At 34.4% G+C, this 18,757-nt stretch overlaps 1 protein-coding gene across 3 annotated transcripts in view; it reads right to left on the reverse strand.

Annotated features, from left to right (window-relative positions):
- Positions 1 to 18,757, reverse strand: part of LOC136038701 (extracellular matrix organizing protein FRAS1-like) — a 196,884-nt gene that overhangs the window by 122,481 nt on the left and 55,646 nt on the right. For all 3 annotated transcript variants that reach the window (XM_065722012.1, XM_065722013.1, XM_065722014.1), the window contains one exon: positions 15,281 to 15,661. In XM_065722012.1, the coding sequence (XP_065578084.1) occupies positions 15,281 to 15,661 (381 nt within the window). The remainder of the gene's footprint in view (positions 1 to 15,280; positions 15,662 to 18,757) is intronic.

An 18,757-nucleotide genomic window follows, 5' to 3' on the forward strand; every position in this document is an offset into this window, starting at 1 on the left:
TTCAATAAATTTCTTGTTACTTGTCCATCCAGACCACAAAAAACATGTTTTCTTTTCTCTAGCCTGTCAAAACATTCTGTCACGGGGAGAACTGAAATCACGTGTTTCTTGACATTCTAGTTTTTTGCCACTTTTGTAACACTTGGCCATACTTTGCCATCTGGTTTTGACATATCTTGCCACATTAAATGTTTGATGTTTAGACATTTAGTTGTTATTAGTATTAAATGGCCATAAACATTAACGGGTAGAATATGTTCGGCACGAGAAATGATAGAGTTGTCACGAGCCAGTCCCCGAATAGATATGTCCCAAAAACGAATTCCAGTACGGTAAACAGGGATTGCAGAATAAGGCAATTATTTAAGTTGTGTGGTTCTCCATAATCATTTCCTTTGCATCAAGGGGCTGTTGTCAAAACATTTTTACCTGGTGAAACTTGATGCGTAGACTGTTTCCTGATAGTGTATTTCCAATCAAATTTTGCCTACAATAAATAGGGATTACAATGTTTGGTTTAATATTTATATCATATTTATTTACTTGATCTCCTTTGTCTTCTCTATCAGTTTCACCAATGTATTTTTTTACTGTCATAATATCTTCTGTAATAAATTTTAAAGCAGAAATACCGCTCTGACATGAATTTTTTCCACTTAAAGAATGTTTTCGTTAAAGGTTTTGTCATTAGCCTTCTTTCTGTTGGTTTTCAAGAGTAATGTCTCATTAAATTAAATAGAATCTATCAATAATAACCGTAGACCAATTTTAAAAAGCTATTCTCTTTCTAAATACTGTCTATTTTAGGTGTCTTCGGCTTTGGAGGTTACCCTGGGTTTTTTTTTTCCTGCTGTTTAAATCAAGCTATGTGGGTTGATATATGATTTATTGGGTAAATTAAATAAAAAGTTTTTCTTCAACTGAAAGTAAGGAACAACATTAAAAGTTAAAATTCCGTATATGAGAGGGACTCCCCCTCTTCAATCCTTCAATTGTTAGGCTAAAGCCTTTTAGTGCTTTAAAAAAGCTCCGTATTCCAACTAAATACTCCTTGTGTTTTAGAAAAGAATTTGGCTAAAAAGTCAAATTTGCGAAAGCACTGATTGAGGAGGGGACAGGACCCCCCTAAATGAAGAATAATTTCTGTTCGTTGTAAGTTTAATGTTGCTCGTTACTTTCGGTTGAAAAAGCCTGTTTTTTTTAACTTAATTTCTGATTGTTTTTAAAAATATCCAGGAAATTCACTTTACCCAGTGGAAAGGGAAAATCCCCCCCCCCGAAAATTTTCAGTATAGTGTATTTCCCAAAAATGGATGTTATATATAAACAGTGGGCAGATTGTGCAGCTTAAAGACCGATCTCCTCCCCTCTTCATGCTAAATTCTCCCTGGATAATTTGCTCTACAAGGGTAATTCCCCTGTGATTCTCCTCGCAGAAAAGTCCGCCCCATAGACAAATTTTGGGGTATTTCCCAATAGCATATACTATAGGCTATGTAAAAAATGGGGAAAATGCACAACATACAGCCCTTTCCCATGGGGCTGTAAGGCATCATGTCATCCCCAGAGGGATATTTACTAAACATTCAAACTTAGCTGAACCAAATGTTTATCTCAAAATTTGGATCGGATTCCTTGTTGGGAAACAGAGGCGTGGGGGGGGGGCTAGTTCCTTTCCAATTTTTTAGTCACTGTAAAAGGGCACTAGCATTTTTAATTTACGTTCGAATGAGAACTTTCTCAGTCTTCTAGGACCAGTGGTTTGATGAGACACCCTTGGGGAAAAAAGAAAGAAAAAAAAGCAAATAAACCCGCATCCGTGATATTTCTTCTGCAAAAAAAAAAAAATGAAAAAGAAGTTTCACATTTTTGCAGATGACAGCTTGAAACCTCAGCAGAATTCTCTGATATGCTGGATCTGACGGTGTGAAATTCGTAGAGAATCGCTTGAAATTTCTGAGGGTTTTCTGCCCTTTTTCGAAAATCAGGCATTAGGCTCGTAGCTTTTAATGAGTAACATTAAAGTTACTCAATTTTACATATTCAAAACCAGCATAAAAAAAACAATTATTTTGACGGTATAAATTGTTATTAAAATTTCTTTTTTTTAGAATTTCGATTACTATTAGGCGGTTTCACTCCTTATTACTGTTCGTTACTACGAATTGTTTGATTTAAAAATAATGTTTAAATGTGTTTTTTTTTCAACACTTATTCTTTTTACGAAATCTGTCTGCTTTAGAATTGCAGAAGAAAAGTCTCAACTGTTCAGCATATTATCCTCAATAAAAGTCATTACGCTAAGTTTAAAAAGGTCACCAGTTTTAATCTAGCACCCACGAATTTTTGAGGTTTATCTAAGTTTATTTTGAAAGTTGTCTGAAGTTCATTTGTGTCTGGGAAATCAGTGGATTGACCAGAGAAGCATTAAAAATCATTATTTAAAAGCGTGAATGCTATGAAATAATTGGGTTTTATAATTTGGTGAAAAAGACAGTATTTCTTAAAAAAAGGTTTTTTTTTTAAGCCAAATAACGCCACAATCTTAGAAAACTATTATAAACAAAAAACTGTTGGGAGAGAAAATCCCTCCTTATGTAATGTCCGTGATGAATTGTATTGCAAAATACAAGGGTAAATTACAGCAATTGCATAAAAAAATTGAACAATAATGTCAAAAACTCGCCTCGTCCGTGTGAAAAATGTGATAAATTTTGACGTGAATTCCGCTATTTCATAACAATAAAAGTCAAATAAAAAGAAAAAAATAGAAGAAGCAAAACGTTGAAAATACACGTTTAATGTTCTGATGAAAGAAATCTGGAAGTGATATAAAGAAATAGACTTCACCAATCGATTAAGTATGGAAATTTGACCTGAAACTTATTAAACTTAACTTACCCTTTTTCATTATTTGTCCTCAAATCTCATGAATTCGGATTAGGCAAAATTAAAAGAAATATAATTAAATCCAAGCTCAATGTCAGCCTAGAGCAATTATTAAATACATCATTCAGAAAAAAATAAGAAATTATTAGCACCATAAATCAAATAAAAATGCAAAATCTCATATCTTGCAAAATCATAAAAATTCTATCGTAATCAACATTGTCGAAAAGCTATTTTGTTCTGAAACCCCTGAAAATTAAAACCTCATAATACCAAAGACAACGCTTTCGACCATGGATATGAAGATGAAAAACACTGATGTAATTCGCAGTCCATTGGCAAAACGAATTTGCACGGAATTTCCGAAAAGTTTCCGCGTGAAACTGATTCATGATGCCATTCTTTTTAGGAATTTGTAACTTGAGCCCAGAGCATTAAATTATTCCAAATATTCAAAGATTCCAAGCATTTGGCTAGCTTTAACCTGTATGTAGGAACTATTTTGTTCCTTGACTTAAAAGACGTAGCTGGGGGAATGCTATTGGTATATACCGTCCTCTTACATTACAATACTTTACCTTACTTAATAACAGTCCGAATGTCTTAGATGCACGAAGCGCAGCGAAGGATAACTAAAACTCAAACCCTTCAATTTTATACCGATATTGATGCATTAGTAGCGAAAGTTTAGATTTACAAAGCCTCTAACTCTGAAGACCCCCCCCTAATTCTTCGACTTCACAATTAACAGAGCTAAATGCAACTTATTGCAACTAATTGTAATGAGTAATTGAGTAAGCGTAATTATTGTGTTCTATTCACCGCAGTTTGAACAGCAAAATGAATAAAGACAAAAAGAATACAATAACTTGTAAAACCATAGATCCATTTTTTTTCAAAAGTAGACTATAATATTAAAAATACACAATATCCTCTTCTAATACATATTTTAAATTCTTCTTATTTTCTTCCTTTTATCCAGCGGTATTTGGTCCATACTGGAATATTCTGGATGTAACTCCTCGTTTCCTCTTCTTTCCTGAGGATTTTTCCCTGAGGATGGGTTGGCGATACTTCATTTAATGGACAGAATCACACCGGGTGTTGAAAACCATAGATCCTTTACAACTAACAAAACATATTGTTTGCTTATACTAAAAGATACATACCCAAGGTTGTATCCAGCATCTTTGTTCGAGGGGAGAGTGTTACAATAAAAACTTTTAAAACGCATGAAAAATTTGTTTATATGCATTTTTTTACGTTTTTCAGAGTCGGACAAAAATTTCGAGGGGAGGAATTCAACCCACGTACCCAATCCCTTAATATGGCCTTATATATACTCCAAGAATTTTACATCCGTAAAAGGACGAATTGTAGTTTATTAAGCAAGCAAATAATTATTGCAATAGTTTTCAATTAGTGCGTTTGAACTCGATTCAATAATTGTAATGGGCTATTGAAGGAAAAGATTACAAAAACCAATTTCAATAAACTTATTATGCGCGGTTTAAATACATCGGTCATTTTATTTTGTAAACAAAAAGGTGTGCTTAACCACTTCGAACTCAAAAAAGGATATCAATTATGTATGGTCATCTGAAAATTAACCCAATTCCCTATCAATACAACAACATAGTTTAACCTTTAACAGCAAATTTTTAAGACGTGAAAATTTTCTGTTCGTGGAGAATACAATCGTTTCCAATTCTTACTAGCACGATATAAATAGATAAAATTGCCAAGGATAAACGCAGAATCACGAACATCAATAAATCAAATGAAGATGAGGTAAAAGTCGGCAGTCAATAAGCCCACGCCTTAGCAATGGGATAATATTTGCATTAAATATATGAATGAAAAAGTTGTAGACTGACTCATGTAATTTGATTAAGTCAACAATGCGGTTTTTTTTATTCCTGATAACTGGGACGAGACTCCGATTGTGCCAAAGTTGTTTTTTTTTAGAGAAATATCACTGGGGCTACCCAATTGTCTCTGAATTTTTCAGGTGTTAACATACCTATTGATTTATTCCCCATAAATCAGAGGCAGCGCTCTAGTGTTGCCTTAGTAAGAAGCCACGTGGCTCAAATGTTTTAATTCTTTCTTGCTTCTTGTTGTCCTCTCGGCCACTTCGTATGGAAGTGGTGGTGATAACAACTTGTGAAGGTGTTTATTCAACTAGAAATTGAAAGTTATAGTGTCCTTTTGCAAGTTGAAAGTGATTGCGTGGCAACCAAACCCTCTCCCATACACTTTTGTACTACCTACCCCCCTAACCCCCAGAAGATCCAATCAGAATTTGTAGATGCCCATTTTGATTGAAATAGGCGAAAGGCCAAATAAACATGCCTCCGAGGACGGCCTGGCTTAACAGCACCTGGGGCAAGGGCCGTAAATAGTACAAATTTTCAATTGTTTATGATAACTATTATCAGAGACAACGCTCTTCGTATGAAACAAGTGGTCATAGAAACTTGAGGGGACTCGTCATGGTTGGTTTTGGAAAAATAACTACTTAGAGAGAAAAAATTACTAATTATGGCTGATTCAGGAATTGTAACTATTAATTGGGTTAATCTTTACAGTAAATGTCATTTTGAAAAAAAAACGATTCATAGGAATTCCGATTAAGAGCCTGAAACCCATTAAAATAGCATCGAATCAAAATGAAAAGTACACAATTAGAACCACCATTGTCGAAAACCCCATAAAAGAAAATTACTCCTCCGCATTAAACAACATGGCAAGTCACTAGCGGTAAATCACAGGATTATCGTAGAGAGCTTTTTAAGGACTTTTTTGTGCGTTTAACTTGATAACTCAACCATAAAGTGTTATATGGCATGCAGAAATAGCACTTTGGGTGCCATTTCTGAAATGGAAAGGTGAGGAAGCATGAATAGGGTGCAATCATAATCTTCATGCTCAAAAACCCAAACCTGAGGGTCGTAATACCCCATCTTGTATATTTCTCCTCCACCCTCCGTTTATAATTCTGGTGAATCGTCTGCTGACTAGTAAAAATCAGGCTATTTCAAACGGTTTGGCTATTTCTAAGCTAGGCAACTCTAGACTAGGCAGCAGAGTCAGTTCACGAAATTTAAGGCGGAGAGGGGATGGGGGATAAATGTGTTTTCAACATCTAGAGGGGCAATTTATTTATTTTTTTAATCTTACCAATGAAATACATGAAAAGAGATTTTTCAGTGAAAAAAAAAACTTTTAAATCTAGGGGAATGTTTAGGGGACAAAGGCACCCTATACCCCCAGTTGACAGAGCTGAAGATGGTAGGAAATTGCAACATCGTAGAGAGATCTTTAGAGGCTCAATTGCGTACACCTAATTCTTTGAGCCAAGAGGACCACAATGCGCAAGATAAATTAGAAATAAATGTTAATTGTTTTCCCTAAAAAGGAGCAAAATCAGGGAAAAACTTGCTTCCTCCAAACGGCTTGAAACTTAATTTCTGTTCGTTTTAAGTTTTAACGTCGCTCCTTATTTTCAGTTTAAAAAAACTTTTTTTTTGTTTAATTTCTGAACGTTTTTGAATCATTGTATGTTATTCCTCTCCGTAGAGGAATAACTAAAACGAAATTTGCATTTTTTTTTTTTTTTTTTTTTTTTTTTTTTGGCTAAATGGCATTCTCATAGTTTTGATCGAATGATTTTGAGAAAAAAGGAGTGGGGGAGGAAGCCTAGTTGCCCTCCGATTTTTGGTTACTTAAAAAGGCAACTAGAACTTTTAATTTTTTACGAATGTTTTTATTAGTAAAAGATATACGTAACTTATAAATTGGCTTACGTAACGAACTTTTGTATTCTCATATTTTTGTTACATATACGAGGGGGTTCACCCCCTCTTCAGTATCTCGCTCTTTACACTAAAGCTTAAATTGCGTCCCAATTCATTAAGAATGACCCCTGAATCACAAAAGCCGTAGAATAAATAGTTGAAATTACTAAAAATACTTTAGCGTAAAGAGCGGAGTATTAGGAGAAGGTGAGCCCCTCATACGCGCAACAATTTCTGCTCGTTTTAAGTTTTAATGCTGGTCCTTACTTCCAGTCGAAAGAAAACTTTTTCATATTCATTTTTTCATTGTTTTTTTTTTATAAGGCTAGAAAATAGTGCGCTCCCTTCTTGGAAATTTTCTCCCAACATGACAAATTCCTCGATGGAAAGTTCCCCCAATATATATCTCTCTTCTCAACCCCTCCCCCTACCAAAAAATCCCCCTGAAAACGTCTGTACACTTCCCAATAACCATTACTTTATGTAAGCACTGGTCAAAGTTTGTAACTTGTAGCCCCTCCCACGGGGACTGTGGGGGAGTAAGAGGTCCCCAAAGATATAATTATAAGGTTTTTCTACTTTCTGAATAAAATGGCTATCTCAGAATTTTAGCGGGAATTTTAGAAGTTAGCGGGGGAGGGGCCTAAGTGCCCTCCAATTTTTTTTGGTCACTTGAAAAGGGCACTAGAGCTTTACATTTCCGTTAGAGCGAGCCCTCTCGCAACATTCTAGGACCACTGGGTCGACACGATCACCCCTGGGAAAACAAAACAAACAAATAAACACGCATCCGAATCTGCCTTCTGGCAAAAAATATAAAATTCCACATTTTTGTAGATAGGAACTTGAAACTTCTACAATAGGGTTCTCTGATACGCTGAGTCTGATGGCGTGATTTTCGTTAAGATCCTATGACTTTTAGGGGATGTTTCCCCCTATTTTCTAAAATAAGGCAAATTTTCTCAGGCTCGTAACTATTGATGGGTAAGACTAAACTTGGTGAAACTTATAACTATGTCTTCGGGACGACTTGCTCCCCCATAGTCCCCGTGGGTGGGGCTGCAAGTTACAAACTTTGACCAGTGTTTACATATAGTAATGGTTATTGGGAAGCGTACAGACGTTTCAGGAGATTTTTTTTTGGTTTACGAGGGGGGGGGAGAAGTTGAAAGGGGGTTACGTGGAGGATCTTTCCATGGAGGAATTTGTAATGGGGGAAGAAAATTTCAATGAAGGGGGCGCAAGATTTTCTAGCATTATTTAAAAAAAACAATGAAAAAATAAATATGAAGTTTTCTCAACTGAAAGTAAAGAGCAGCATTAAAACTGAAAACGAACAGAAATTATTGCGCATATGAGGGTTTCACCTCCTCTTAATACCTCGCTCTTTACGCTAAAGTATTTTTAGTAATTTCAGCTAATTTATTCTACGGCCTTTGTGATTCAGGGGTCATTCTTAAGGAATTGGGACAAAATTTAAGCTTTAGCGTAAAGAGCGAGGTATTGACGAGGGGGTAAACCCCCTCATATACGTAATAAAAATATACGAATATAGAAGTTCGTTAACGTAAGTTAATTCGTCAGTTACGTATATTTTTTTACTAATGAAAACCTTCGTAAAAAATTAAAAGTTGCCTTTTTAAGTAATCAAAAAATTGGAGGACGACTAAGCCTCCTCCCCCGATCCCTTTTTCTCAAAATCTTCCGATTAAAACTATGAGAAAGCCATTTAGTCAAAAAAAAGAATATGTTAATTTCGTTTTAATTATTTATTTGCGAAGAGCCAAAATCAAAACATGCATTAATTCAAAAACGTTCAGAAATTAAATAAAAAAACAAGTTTTTTTTTAACTGAAAGTAAGGAGCGACATTAAAACTTAAAACGAGCAGAAATTGCTCAGCGGCTTTTCCTCCTGAACGCTTTGCTCTTTACGCTATTTCTTTTTTACTGTTTTAAAAAGTAGAGTTAAGAGAAAGAGTCAAACATTAGCGTAAAGAGCGGGGCGTTGAGGAGGAAAAGTCCCTTTCAATACGGAGTAATTTCTGTTCGTTTTAAGTTTTAATGTCGCTCCTTACTTCAGTTAAAAAACCTTTTTTTTTCTTTTTTTTAATAGCAAGTTAAAATGATTGGTGACAAAAGTTAAACTTAGTTGAAAAATGTATGCCTAATTAATTGTTGCTGAGGAATATACTATGGCTAAAGAATTTAGTGAAATAAAATCAAGGGATATGAAATATAATAAGCATTCGTTTTAACTAAGTAGCTTATATTGCCTAGAAAGTATTTCCATTCTAAGGACGGGTAAAAACCGATTTTTGTTCCTACATTTTTCTTGTCATTATTAATTTGACTCAGCAGGTATCCTCCCCGAAAGCCAGGAAAAGAAATAATTTACCAAAGTGAATGTCAGATGTTCAATATGATTAATGAGAGCATATGATTTTATTCTACAAAATTTTGATTTCCTGTCAGCCGTTTGAGCAAACTAAGAGAAATATATCCGTAATGTTAAGCATCTATTCGAAAATTAAGTATTTAAGTACTACTTGGATAATGTTATGATTTTTGACACTGATAGTATTGTTTTAATGTTTAGCATATAAATTTTATCCGGTATATATACAATACGTAGCAGTGATATTGAATATCGCCCAACACTTGTTATTGGGCCTTCTTTTTTATTCTGCATTGTCATTGTTATACTAGAGAAATCATAAAAGCTTTTTGCAGGCTTCCGGCATTGATTTTATTATTATGAGCAAGGGGATGCAAACTATTATTTATAGATGGCAAGTAGATTTTAGTGGACGCCTAATGAGGCGGACAGTCTGGGCGTTACCCCCTGGTTTACTTGAACCGACACAGGACAGAACACTTTAATAATTAGGTTGGTATAATTTTATTTCGTATATACGTATATTTCGTATATATCTTTCTTTTTAAATAATTGTTTTAAAATGTTAATAGAAGAGTTTCAAATTCTTACCAAATGATAAAGTTTTACATTTTTCCTTTGTTATAAAAAAAGCAAAAACACTTTGACCAGAAGCTATAAACCTGGGTAGCCACCGAATTCCCAAGACCTCAACGCGTAAACCTTATCAAAGCCCAGAACAATAAATTACAAGAGCTAGCTTTTTGACGAAAAGAAAATCGTCATTGAAAGTTTAACAACTTCTAAAAGTTTTATTTTGACAAAATTTTTGACTTTACGTTACTACTACTCCAACTAACATATCATCACAGTACAAAGCCCTTATTAGCCAACACAACTAACACAGAAGCTCCTCTTTTACCCACTTTATTAAAAGCTTCAATCTTCCCTCCCACAAAGGTCCTAATTCCAACAAAACCTTTTCTTATAACCTCTCCTCACCTATTCTAGGACGGCCTATATTTCCTTTTGAAACAGCTGGATTGACAAAACGTACACATTTTGGCCGCTTATCAGTCGTAAAAGATACTTTATTATCTTATCCTTTTTTCATTACAGAAACCGAAAAAGCTTCGTTGGGTTTTGTTGGACCAAAAAAGCTTGGCTCGCAAGCTTTTTAGACTGGTTATGGTGATTTCCGAAACTAATACAGTTTATCCAACGGACGATTTTTTTTTTTCTTCAAAAACCAAAAAAGCTTCGTTGGTTTTTTTTTTGGACCGAGCAAGCTTGCCTCGCAAGCTTTTTGGACTTATTATGGTGATTTCCGAAACTATACAATTTTTCCAAAGGACGATTTTTTTTCTATAGAAACCAAAAAAGCTTCATTGGGCTTTGCTGGACCGAAAAAGCTTGGCTCGCAAGCTTTTTGGACTTATTAGCCTATGGTGATTTCCGAAACTATACAGTTTATCCAACAGACATTTTTTTTTCTACAAAAACCGAAAAAGCTTCGTTGGGCTTTGTTGGACCGAAAAAGCTAGGCTCGCAAGCTTTTTGGACTGATTATGGTGATTTCCGAAACTATACAGTTTATCCAACGGACGAAATTTCTTTTTTTTTCTTTTTTTTTGCTGTTTTTGGATACAAATCTACATTTTATAGATTTTTTTGTGAACAGAGGAAGTTTCTTTTTTCTTTTTTTTTTTGCTGTTTTTGGATAAAAATCTACATTTTATAGATTTTTTTGTGAACGGACAAAGTTTCTTTTTTCTTTTCTTTTTTTGCTGTTTTTGGATACAAATCTACATTTTATAGATTTTTTTTATGAGAGGATGAAGTTTCCATTTTTTCTTTTTTTTTGCTGTTTTTGGATACAAATCTACATTTTATAGATTTTTTGTGAACGGACAAAGTTTTCTTTTTCTTTTTTTGCTGTTTTTGGATACAAATCTACATTTTATAGACTTTTTTATGAGCGGACGAAGTTTCCTTTTTTTTTCTTTTTTTTTGCGGTTTTTGGATACACGTCCACATTTTAAAGATATTTTTGTGAACGCAAAAACTGAGAGTCAATCATGTGCTTTAACACCATAATCTAAAAATATAAAAATCAAATACGGTTTTATTGCTTTGGCTTCTTATCCAATTATAAGTCTTGTAAACCCGACCGATTCTACCAAGTTATTGAGCATAATGATTGCACTTTAATGTCAAAGATAGTGTGACATATACCCGTGCATTCCAAAGCTTGGACATTCTATTTATATTATAGTGGTAGTAAATAGATAAATGGGTGTTTCTTTTATTGTCAACTTGAGATCCAACTTCATCCTGCTACCGATAAATTACAAAACCAAACACACTAATAGTTATGTTTTTACAGAACTCAATAGATCTTAAGCCCAAGAATATCCAAACTGCCTACTTTTCCAAATGGAAAGAGATTTACGGATCGGTTTGATAAGTCTTTAAGGCGGTTCGAATTTGGACCAACCGCACACGGTTTAATCGAAACTTGCTTCCGTGCTCTGTTCTGCCTTACAAGAAGATTTATTTCAATGACAGGCTATATGCATATGCGAGAAATAGGATTTCATGCTTAAACATCTTCAATAAAAGCTGAAGTTCATAAATCTGTCTAAAATATGCCGCATTGATCTGTAAAATAACGTTTCTTCATTGTCAGATCATCGTTTCTATATTGTTTGGCCTATTTCATTCCACGTTGTGTTGAAGCACAACTAAACGAGTAGCACAGGGGCCAAACTTGCAACTGTAGGCCGCATTTGTATTCAGGGGACAGAGGGGTGGGGGATAGAGGAATATGCAAAAGTTACTTACAACCGTTGTATTAACAAAACGTTCATTAAAAAAAAATCTGAAGGCCCAATGTATGTTGGCAGTATCTTAACCTCAACTCACAGCATCTTCTTGGTCTCAATTCAGGCCAGTAACAAGAGGGAAAGAGCTCCCGAAATGTCAAACTTTGTAATTTTCATAATTTTTATGTCACTCCCCAACTTTCTCAATACTTTCTCGAAACCCTGTCAATAGTATATATACATGTAACCCTGTCATATATATATATATATATATATATATATATATATATATATATATATATATATATATATATATATATATATATGTAGAGTAGAAACAATAGAGGAGGGGGGCATTTGACCCTCCTAGATTAAAAAAATCATATTTTGGTTCATTGAAAAACGCCAGCTTTTAGTATTTTTCTTGGGAAAATCAACAAAAAAATAAACAAACAGAATTTACCCGTTCTTAGATTCTGACAAATACTTTTGATACGCTCCCCAACATTTTCGTCAATTGTCACCACTGGATATAGGAAATAATCCCTACGACTAGGCTGTGGTTGAGTTCGCAAAAAATAAAACCAAATAAAACACTCACGCTACGTGCAAAAGGAACGAATTCTAAGCAAGGTACCCGACTCAACTCAAGGCGGCTAAGAAAGAAAAAATTGATTTTTTATAGTGGCCCAGGTTATTTTATTTTTGTACAAGGATTCAATGTTCTAAATTTATGTGAAAAAACACCGTTAATTAAAGACCGTAAATTAAAGAGGCTTTAATTACACAAGCTTGGGATAAAACTGAGGTTTTGGAGGGCCAAAGCCGTATGGCACTCCAAGATTAATTTTTTAAGAGGTCATTAGGAAATCACCCAGCATTGAAACTATCTTAGCAGATAAATGGCACAAGTAATCTGGAAAATAAGACTAGTCAAAAAGAACCTTTTGAGGAGATAGAACAAGTGTTTTAGACAATAAACTCCTTCATCATTAACGCGAATTCTACTAGCCTAGGGAACTCAGAATTTTTTCTAGAGGAGGGACAGGGCCCTAAAAATTATTTTAAGAGGGCTGATGAATGCTTCCAAAAATTAAGGAATATTATGAACTTCCTTAGAAATGTTACAATTGACAATTTTGTATATTCCCATAATCTGCGAGAGGGCACTGGCAGATCCAGGGGTCCTGGTACCCCCAAGATTTTTTCTGGCACCCTCTTTCCCTGTATTTTTCTTTTTTCACTCTTTTTTCAGAATCAATCAAAAAAGCTATCAATCAAACCTTCATTCAAACAATTGAAGTTACATGATTACTTCCAAAATACTACATAACCAAAGATGACTCATGCTGTTCCGTTGATGTAACACATCTGGTAATGTAATATTCACTTACTTAAATATAATAAAAAACAACCACTATACTTAGACACTATATTTTCGTTCCTATGCACTATATTTTAACCGGTAATTCTATTTTTATGGTTTATTATTTAAGCTGCCATAAATAATAATAATAATGAAGAATAACAATGGGAGATTGTGTATATTAAGCAGCTAAAAGTAGCTTTAGGATCTATGTTTTATTTCAAGTAGCGTCACTAATGGTCTACTATTATGCTTTTGATCAAACTACAACTAACTACTAGCCTCAATGCTCGTCACTTAGAAACTCAGAATGCTTGGCAACTTTGGAGGACTGGTGAGCATGGCTTAATTAATTTTTATTTAAGGCACCCTAGTCTGACCTAAAATAAGTGTAACATTTTGAAATGAAGGGGGGGGGGGTTTAAACGGTTTTTGTTTGTTATCATTTTGACTTGGGATTGCAGAAACCCATAAAATGTGGAGTAAACAGAATTAAAAAAAAACTTAATTTTTAAGTTAGGTCTTGCGACTTCTGATGTAATAATTGGCAACTTTTAGTCATAAAAAATAATTTTAGACCTGAAAAAGACTTTACAGTAGTAGTCTACACAGCTTCTAAACACTGAAACAAGTGCCATATTGCAAAGAAGTATATCGTAATAATCCTTAAAAAACATTTGCTGAAGAGAAATATAGCTTTTGCTTTTAAGTTGATGGAAGAAAAGAACTTGACATTAACATCATACATACGACTGTCATCCAAACACCTGTTAACTTTTAAATCTGCTCATCCACTGTTCTATGTGACAAATGTGATGCACAAACAATACATTTTCAGTGTCGCTTCATTAGTCAATTATTTTAGCAATTACTTCTCACTAGAGCACACCTGAATAGCAATCTAATCAAGGCTCTCAGGTCTCAACAGAATTTACACGATTCCTACCATGCTTTAATTAAATACTGCCGTATTCTAGGTACAGCAGAAGTTTGGAAAAGAGACAAAAATTAATTACTCAAATTGAAAACCACTTTTACTTCATCTCTTCTCTCTTCTTTTTTTTTCATTTCTCTCCCTCTTTCTTTTCATTTCCAATAATAATGAAGGTGTCTCGAGTACAAATTAAATAAAAAAACAAGTTTTTTTTTTCAACTGAAAGTAAGGATGAACAATAAAACTTAAAACGAATAGAATCCTTACGTATGTCAGGAAGGTTACCTCCTCCTCAACAACTCGCTCTTCAAACTAAAGTGTTTTAGTCCTTTAAAAAAAGGCTTCTTGCTATTCTAGTTAAACGACCTTTGTGTTTCAGAAGTCGCTATTACAGCTTTGGAACAAACTTCAAACTTTTAGCGTAAAGAGCAAGGTGTAAAGGAGGGAGACCTTCCTTCCCACAAGAAGATCTTCGATACAATTTAATCAGGGTGAAAATTTACCTAGGATTATTATCCTTAACATCTCCAGACTTAAAACCCATTTTATGTCAGCTTTTGAATTCAAGGACTTGTAAACCGCAAGAACGGCATGCACAATATGACTGTCCAAAATTAATCAAACTAAAGTTTTTTTTTCAGATCTGAACTGAATACACCATATGGAACTTCTACTTTTTTACCGAGCGGAAGAAAGTTCAGAGATGCTAAAACGTGTCAAGTATTAATTCCTCTTTATTTCCCTTTAAAACAACTTATTTTTTATTTAATTATTAACACACTGGCCTCTGGAATTGTTGCAAAAAAATGTCATTTGTCACAAAGTTAGGGCAAAATTGGCAAATTGTTTTGGCATAAGACTTCTTAGTCTCAATTAAAGCTGGAAACATTTTGGCAAGTGTTCTTAAATCTTCAGCTAATGAACACGATGATGCGTCGGACTATCTCATTCTATTCTCATGCGTCAGGTCGCACCACGAAAGACACATTCAAAAGACAAAAGTAAACAGAATATGTTCATATTTCCTAATGAGAAATAAAGAAGATCTAATAAGTTTCTAACTTAAAGTAAGTATACAAAAATACAATTACCTGTTCGACATACACGCGAGGGAATGGCTCTACGAACTTTGAGTCTGAGTGTGATCCCGGCACGAGTCGAACAGTAAGCTTATGTTCCACGCCTTTTCTCTTATTCTTTTTCTTCTCGGGATGACTAACGGTGAAAACTGAGGTTAAAAGGGATGTTTGTCCATTTGCAGATCGGGCTGGAGTGAACACGATTCGAGCTTTTAACAAGTCATTCTGGGTGAACTTCTGTAGATTATGGGTTGGCTTATCTGTGTTGATTAATAGACCGTCTTCAGGATTAAATGGTTGAACGATATGATATACAATTTTTTTGGGGTCAACATTTGGAGGTGCAAAGTCAAAATGATCAGAGAGCAATACTGAGTTCTGATTTTCAATTACCTAAAAAATGATACAATCGTTAAAAAATTCGCACTTAAAATGAACCATCAGCTACAAAAAAGCTGACAAATAGCCAATTTAAACGGTGATATCCTCTTCTAATGCAAACGCTTTAAGAGGGATGGAGGAGTATTGGAGGATTTCCTCATAAAGTATTGAGAATAAAGAAGTAAATATTAAGGCCCACATTTTACCAGTGGAATATTCCGTCCTCCTGTGTCAATGTACCGTAGAGCTAGGTCTGAGAATGAAAAATAAAGAAGAAAATTTAACTGCAAAACCTGCCACAGCATTAAACTACTCACAATAAATCTTTGGGTAAAGATTTTAACTATAGAAAAAGGGAAATTTTATAACAGTTTTAAACGCAAATTTTGGTATTACTTTAAATATTGGCTCATAAGTATGACATAATTAAAATTTTCCATGTCAAAATTTATTTTAAATAGACATTTGGATCAAATATATAATTTTGATCAACAGTGATTTAGTATTACCGTGACTGGAAGTTTCTGTGATGTTGTGTCCAACTTCGTAGAAATAGTGTATATCTGTAGTGTTGTCTCATTATTATAACTGTACCTGGACCTTTCAAGTTTCCAGTGAATATCAGCCTTTAAATTAGATATGTGGAAATAGCTGCGACCACTTCTACCAAACCAAAAATAAAGCTGCTACCAAAAACTAGAAGATGTTCCAGAGCCAAGTGAAAACACTGTTCTTTACTACCAGTCTTGTTGAAAATAATAAATGCCTGTAAGCCTAATCAATCAGATTAAAGACTGGTTCAAGCTTGAAGGACAAATCTATGATATTTCGGCTTTAGCTGAACCTAGGAATGAAAGAAATTTGAAGCCAAAATCTCTAAGACCACTATTTGTGAGATTTCACGTTCTTACAGAAAAAGATCTCCCTAATAAAAAGGATGCAGGATGGAGGTCACGGGAAACGAGTGAGATGCCACTAAGCTTTATTGGGGGAGGTTCAAAGTGAAGACATGTCAGTCAAGCAGTACTGGAAGAAAACACATCATCTGAAGACTTGAAATGGAAAACTCAAGTACTCAGAACTGGAGAAATGCATATTGCTAATCTTCTTGTTACCTCTTAGCATTTTTTTGGGCTAAGTGTTTGTTCAGGCTCCTGAAATTGGACAAAGCAGACATTCCATATAGCGTCAAGAATTTCACTATAATTTCTCTTATTTGAGCAATTAATAACACTTCATCAACTGTCAAGGTACCAAAAGCCCCCCTGGTTTCTAGACGAGGGCAAACGCAATGTACAGTGAAATGGAGGAGATGACAGTTATGTGAACTTTTTAAGTATTCTCGTCAGTGTAAAATATGATATGTATTATCACTATCTGATGTGAAAAATAACAAAGATGCTGTGCCCTGCTTTTCATATAAATTTTGTGGAGACCTAGAGCAAAATATACTTTTTTCCTAGGGAACAATTAGACTTACACATAAGGAAATTTAGGGATAAACTAGTATGAAAATAGAGAAAATTAAAATCAAAAAGTGCAAGCACTGGGTCTAGCCTCAGCGGTTTTTACAAAATTGTGAGCCTCAGGCTAAATTGATGAATATGATATTACATTTTGAAAAGTTGGGTCTAAAAGTTGCAACTCTTGGATGAGAATTTGAAAGAAACTTTCCGGGAATAGTTGAATACTAAACTAGAGAGTTTAAAATTAGACGATGTAGAAGATATAAGGAATAGTTCTAGGAAAAGAATGTAAGAAGTCGCTGATTATGTCTTATGTAAGATTGTATTTGAGTGATGAAATGCCTTAAAATATGATCTGAAAATGCTTTACGTTAAACAGAGAAGAGAAGGGGCTTGTACAAAAATTATTTAAGGGATAGATCATATGAAAATAAGAGAAATGCAAAAAAAGTGTAGAAAGCATTAAAATATAAATTAAGAAGGCGTGAAGTTGAGGCCACAAATATAACAAGGAATATCTGAAAGGTGCAGCCAGATGGTTTAATAGTAATATATTATGCTGGCATGTTAAAAAATTAAGAAAAAATAGCCGATCTGGACTTATCCCAGTTATAGAAAGGAACAGGGCCACAATTATTGATAAACAAAGAGTTAAAGAGAAATAAACATATCATTTGAAAATGTGCTAAACCGTGACAGAGTTACAGAAAAAGATGTAGAAAACAATGAAAAACTTTTCGGCACTTTTGATGTGAAGGAAGATTTGTTTTGTGAGGAAATATGAGTTACAGTACTAAAAGGATAAAAAAAAAACTAGATCTACGTTGCATGGGCAACGTGTGGTGTTGGAGCAACCTTCTTTCGGCTTCGCCAAGTAAAGTGTTGCGAGAGAAACACTTTGGTTTTGTTTTCTCGCTTTTATTAAGCGCTGAAGTTATTAATCTGTAAGGATCTTAAAATAAGTACTAGGTACACCAACTGACAAAAGTTGCAAACCCCTCATTACTGAAGGTGATTGTAGCTAAATAGCCAATTATTACTTACAAGTCTCTTACATGTCTTACCACTGGAACCAAATCGGTCTTACCATTAAATACACCGGAAACAAATAATAGGTACACCAATACCAAAAGTTACGAACCCCTCATTGCCGAAGATTATTATGAGCTGAAGAGCTGATTGCTGCTTAAAACTCCCCTATATGTCTCACAATTGGTACCGGCCTATTTTTGGTTTCAGTGTGTACCTTACTACTCTAGTTGTCAACCCCTTTAAACTTTCAAACTGGTATATCTCATGAAGGAATTTTCTACCAAAAAATGGATGACCTATATTTTGATCAGCTTATCAAGAGCTATCGACAGCCGTCGAAAAAAAATGTATCTATCTTAGTTCTAAAGTTGACTTCTTTGCCGTAGGCCAAGTTTCTAACGTCATCATTTAGAAAGTAGCAAAGGATAAACTCTAATTTCTTTAGCAATGAGAGAACATTTAAAGTTTAAGAGGCACATCTGATATCATTTCTGTATTGGGTTAACCCCTTTAAACTTTACAGCTCATCAAGAGCTATCGACTGCCGTCGAAAAAAAAACTATCCGTCTCAGGTCAAAAGTTAACTTTATTGCCGTAGGCCAAGTTTCTA

This window comes from Artemia franciscana, chromosome 18 (genome assembly GCF_032884065.1).
Source record: "Artemia franciscana chromosome 18, ASM3288406v1, whole genome shotgun sequence".
NCBI lineage: Eukaryota > Metazoa > Arthropoda > Branchiopoda > Anostraca > Artemiidae > Artemia > Artemia franciscana.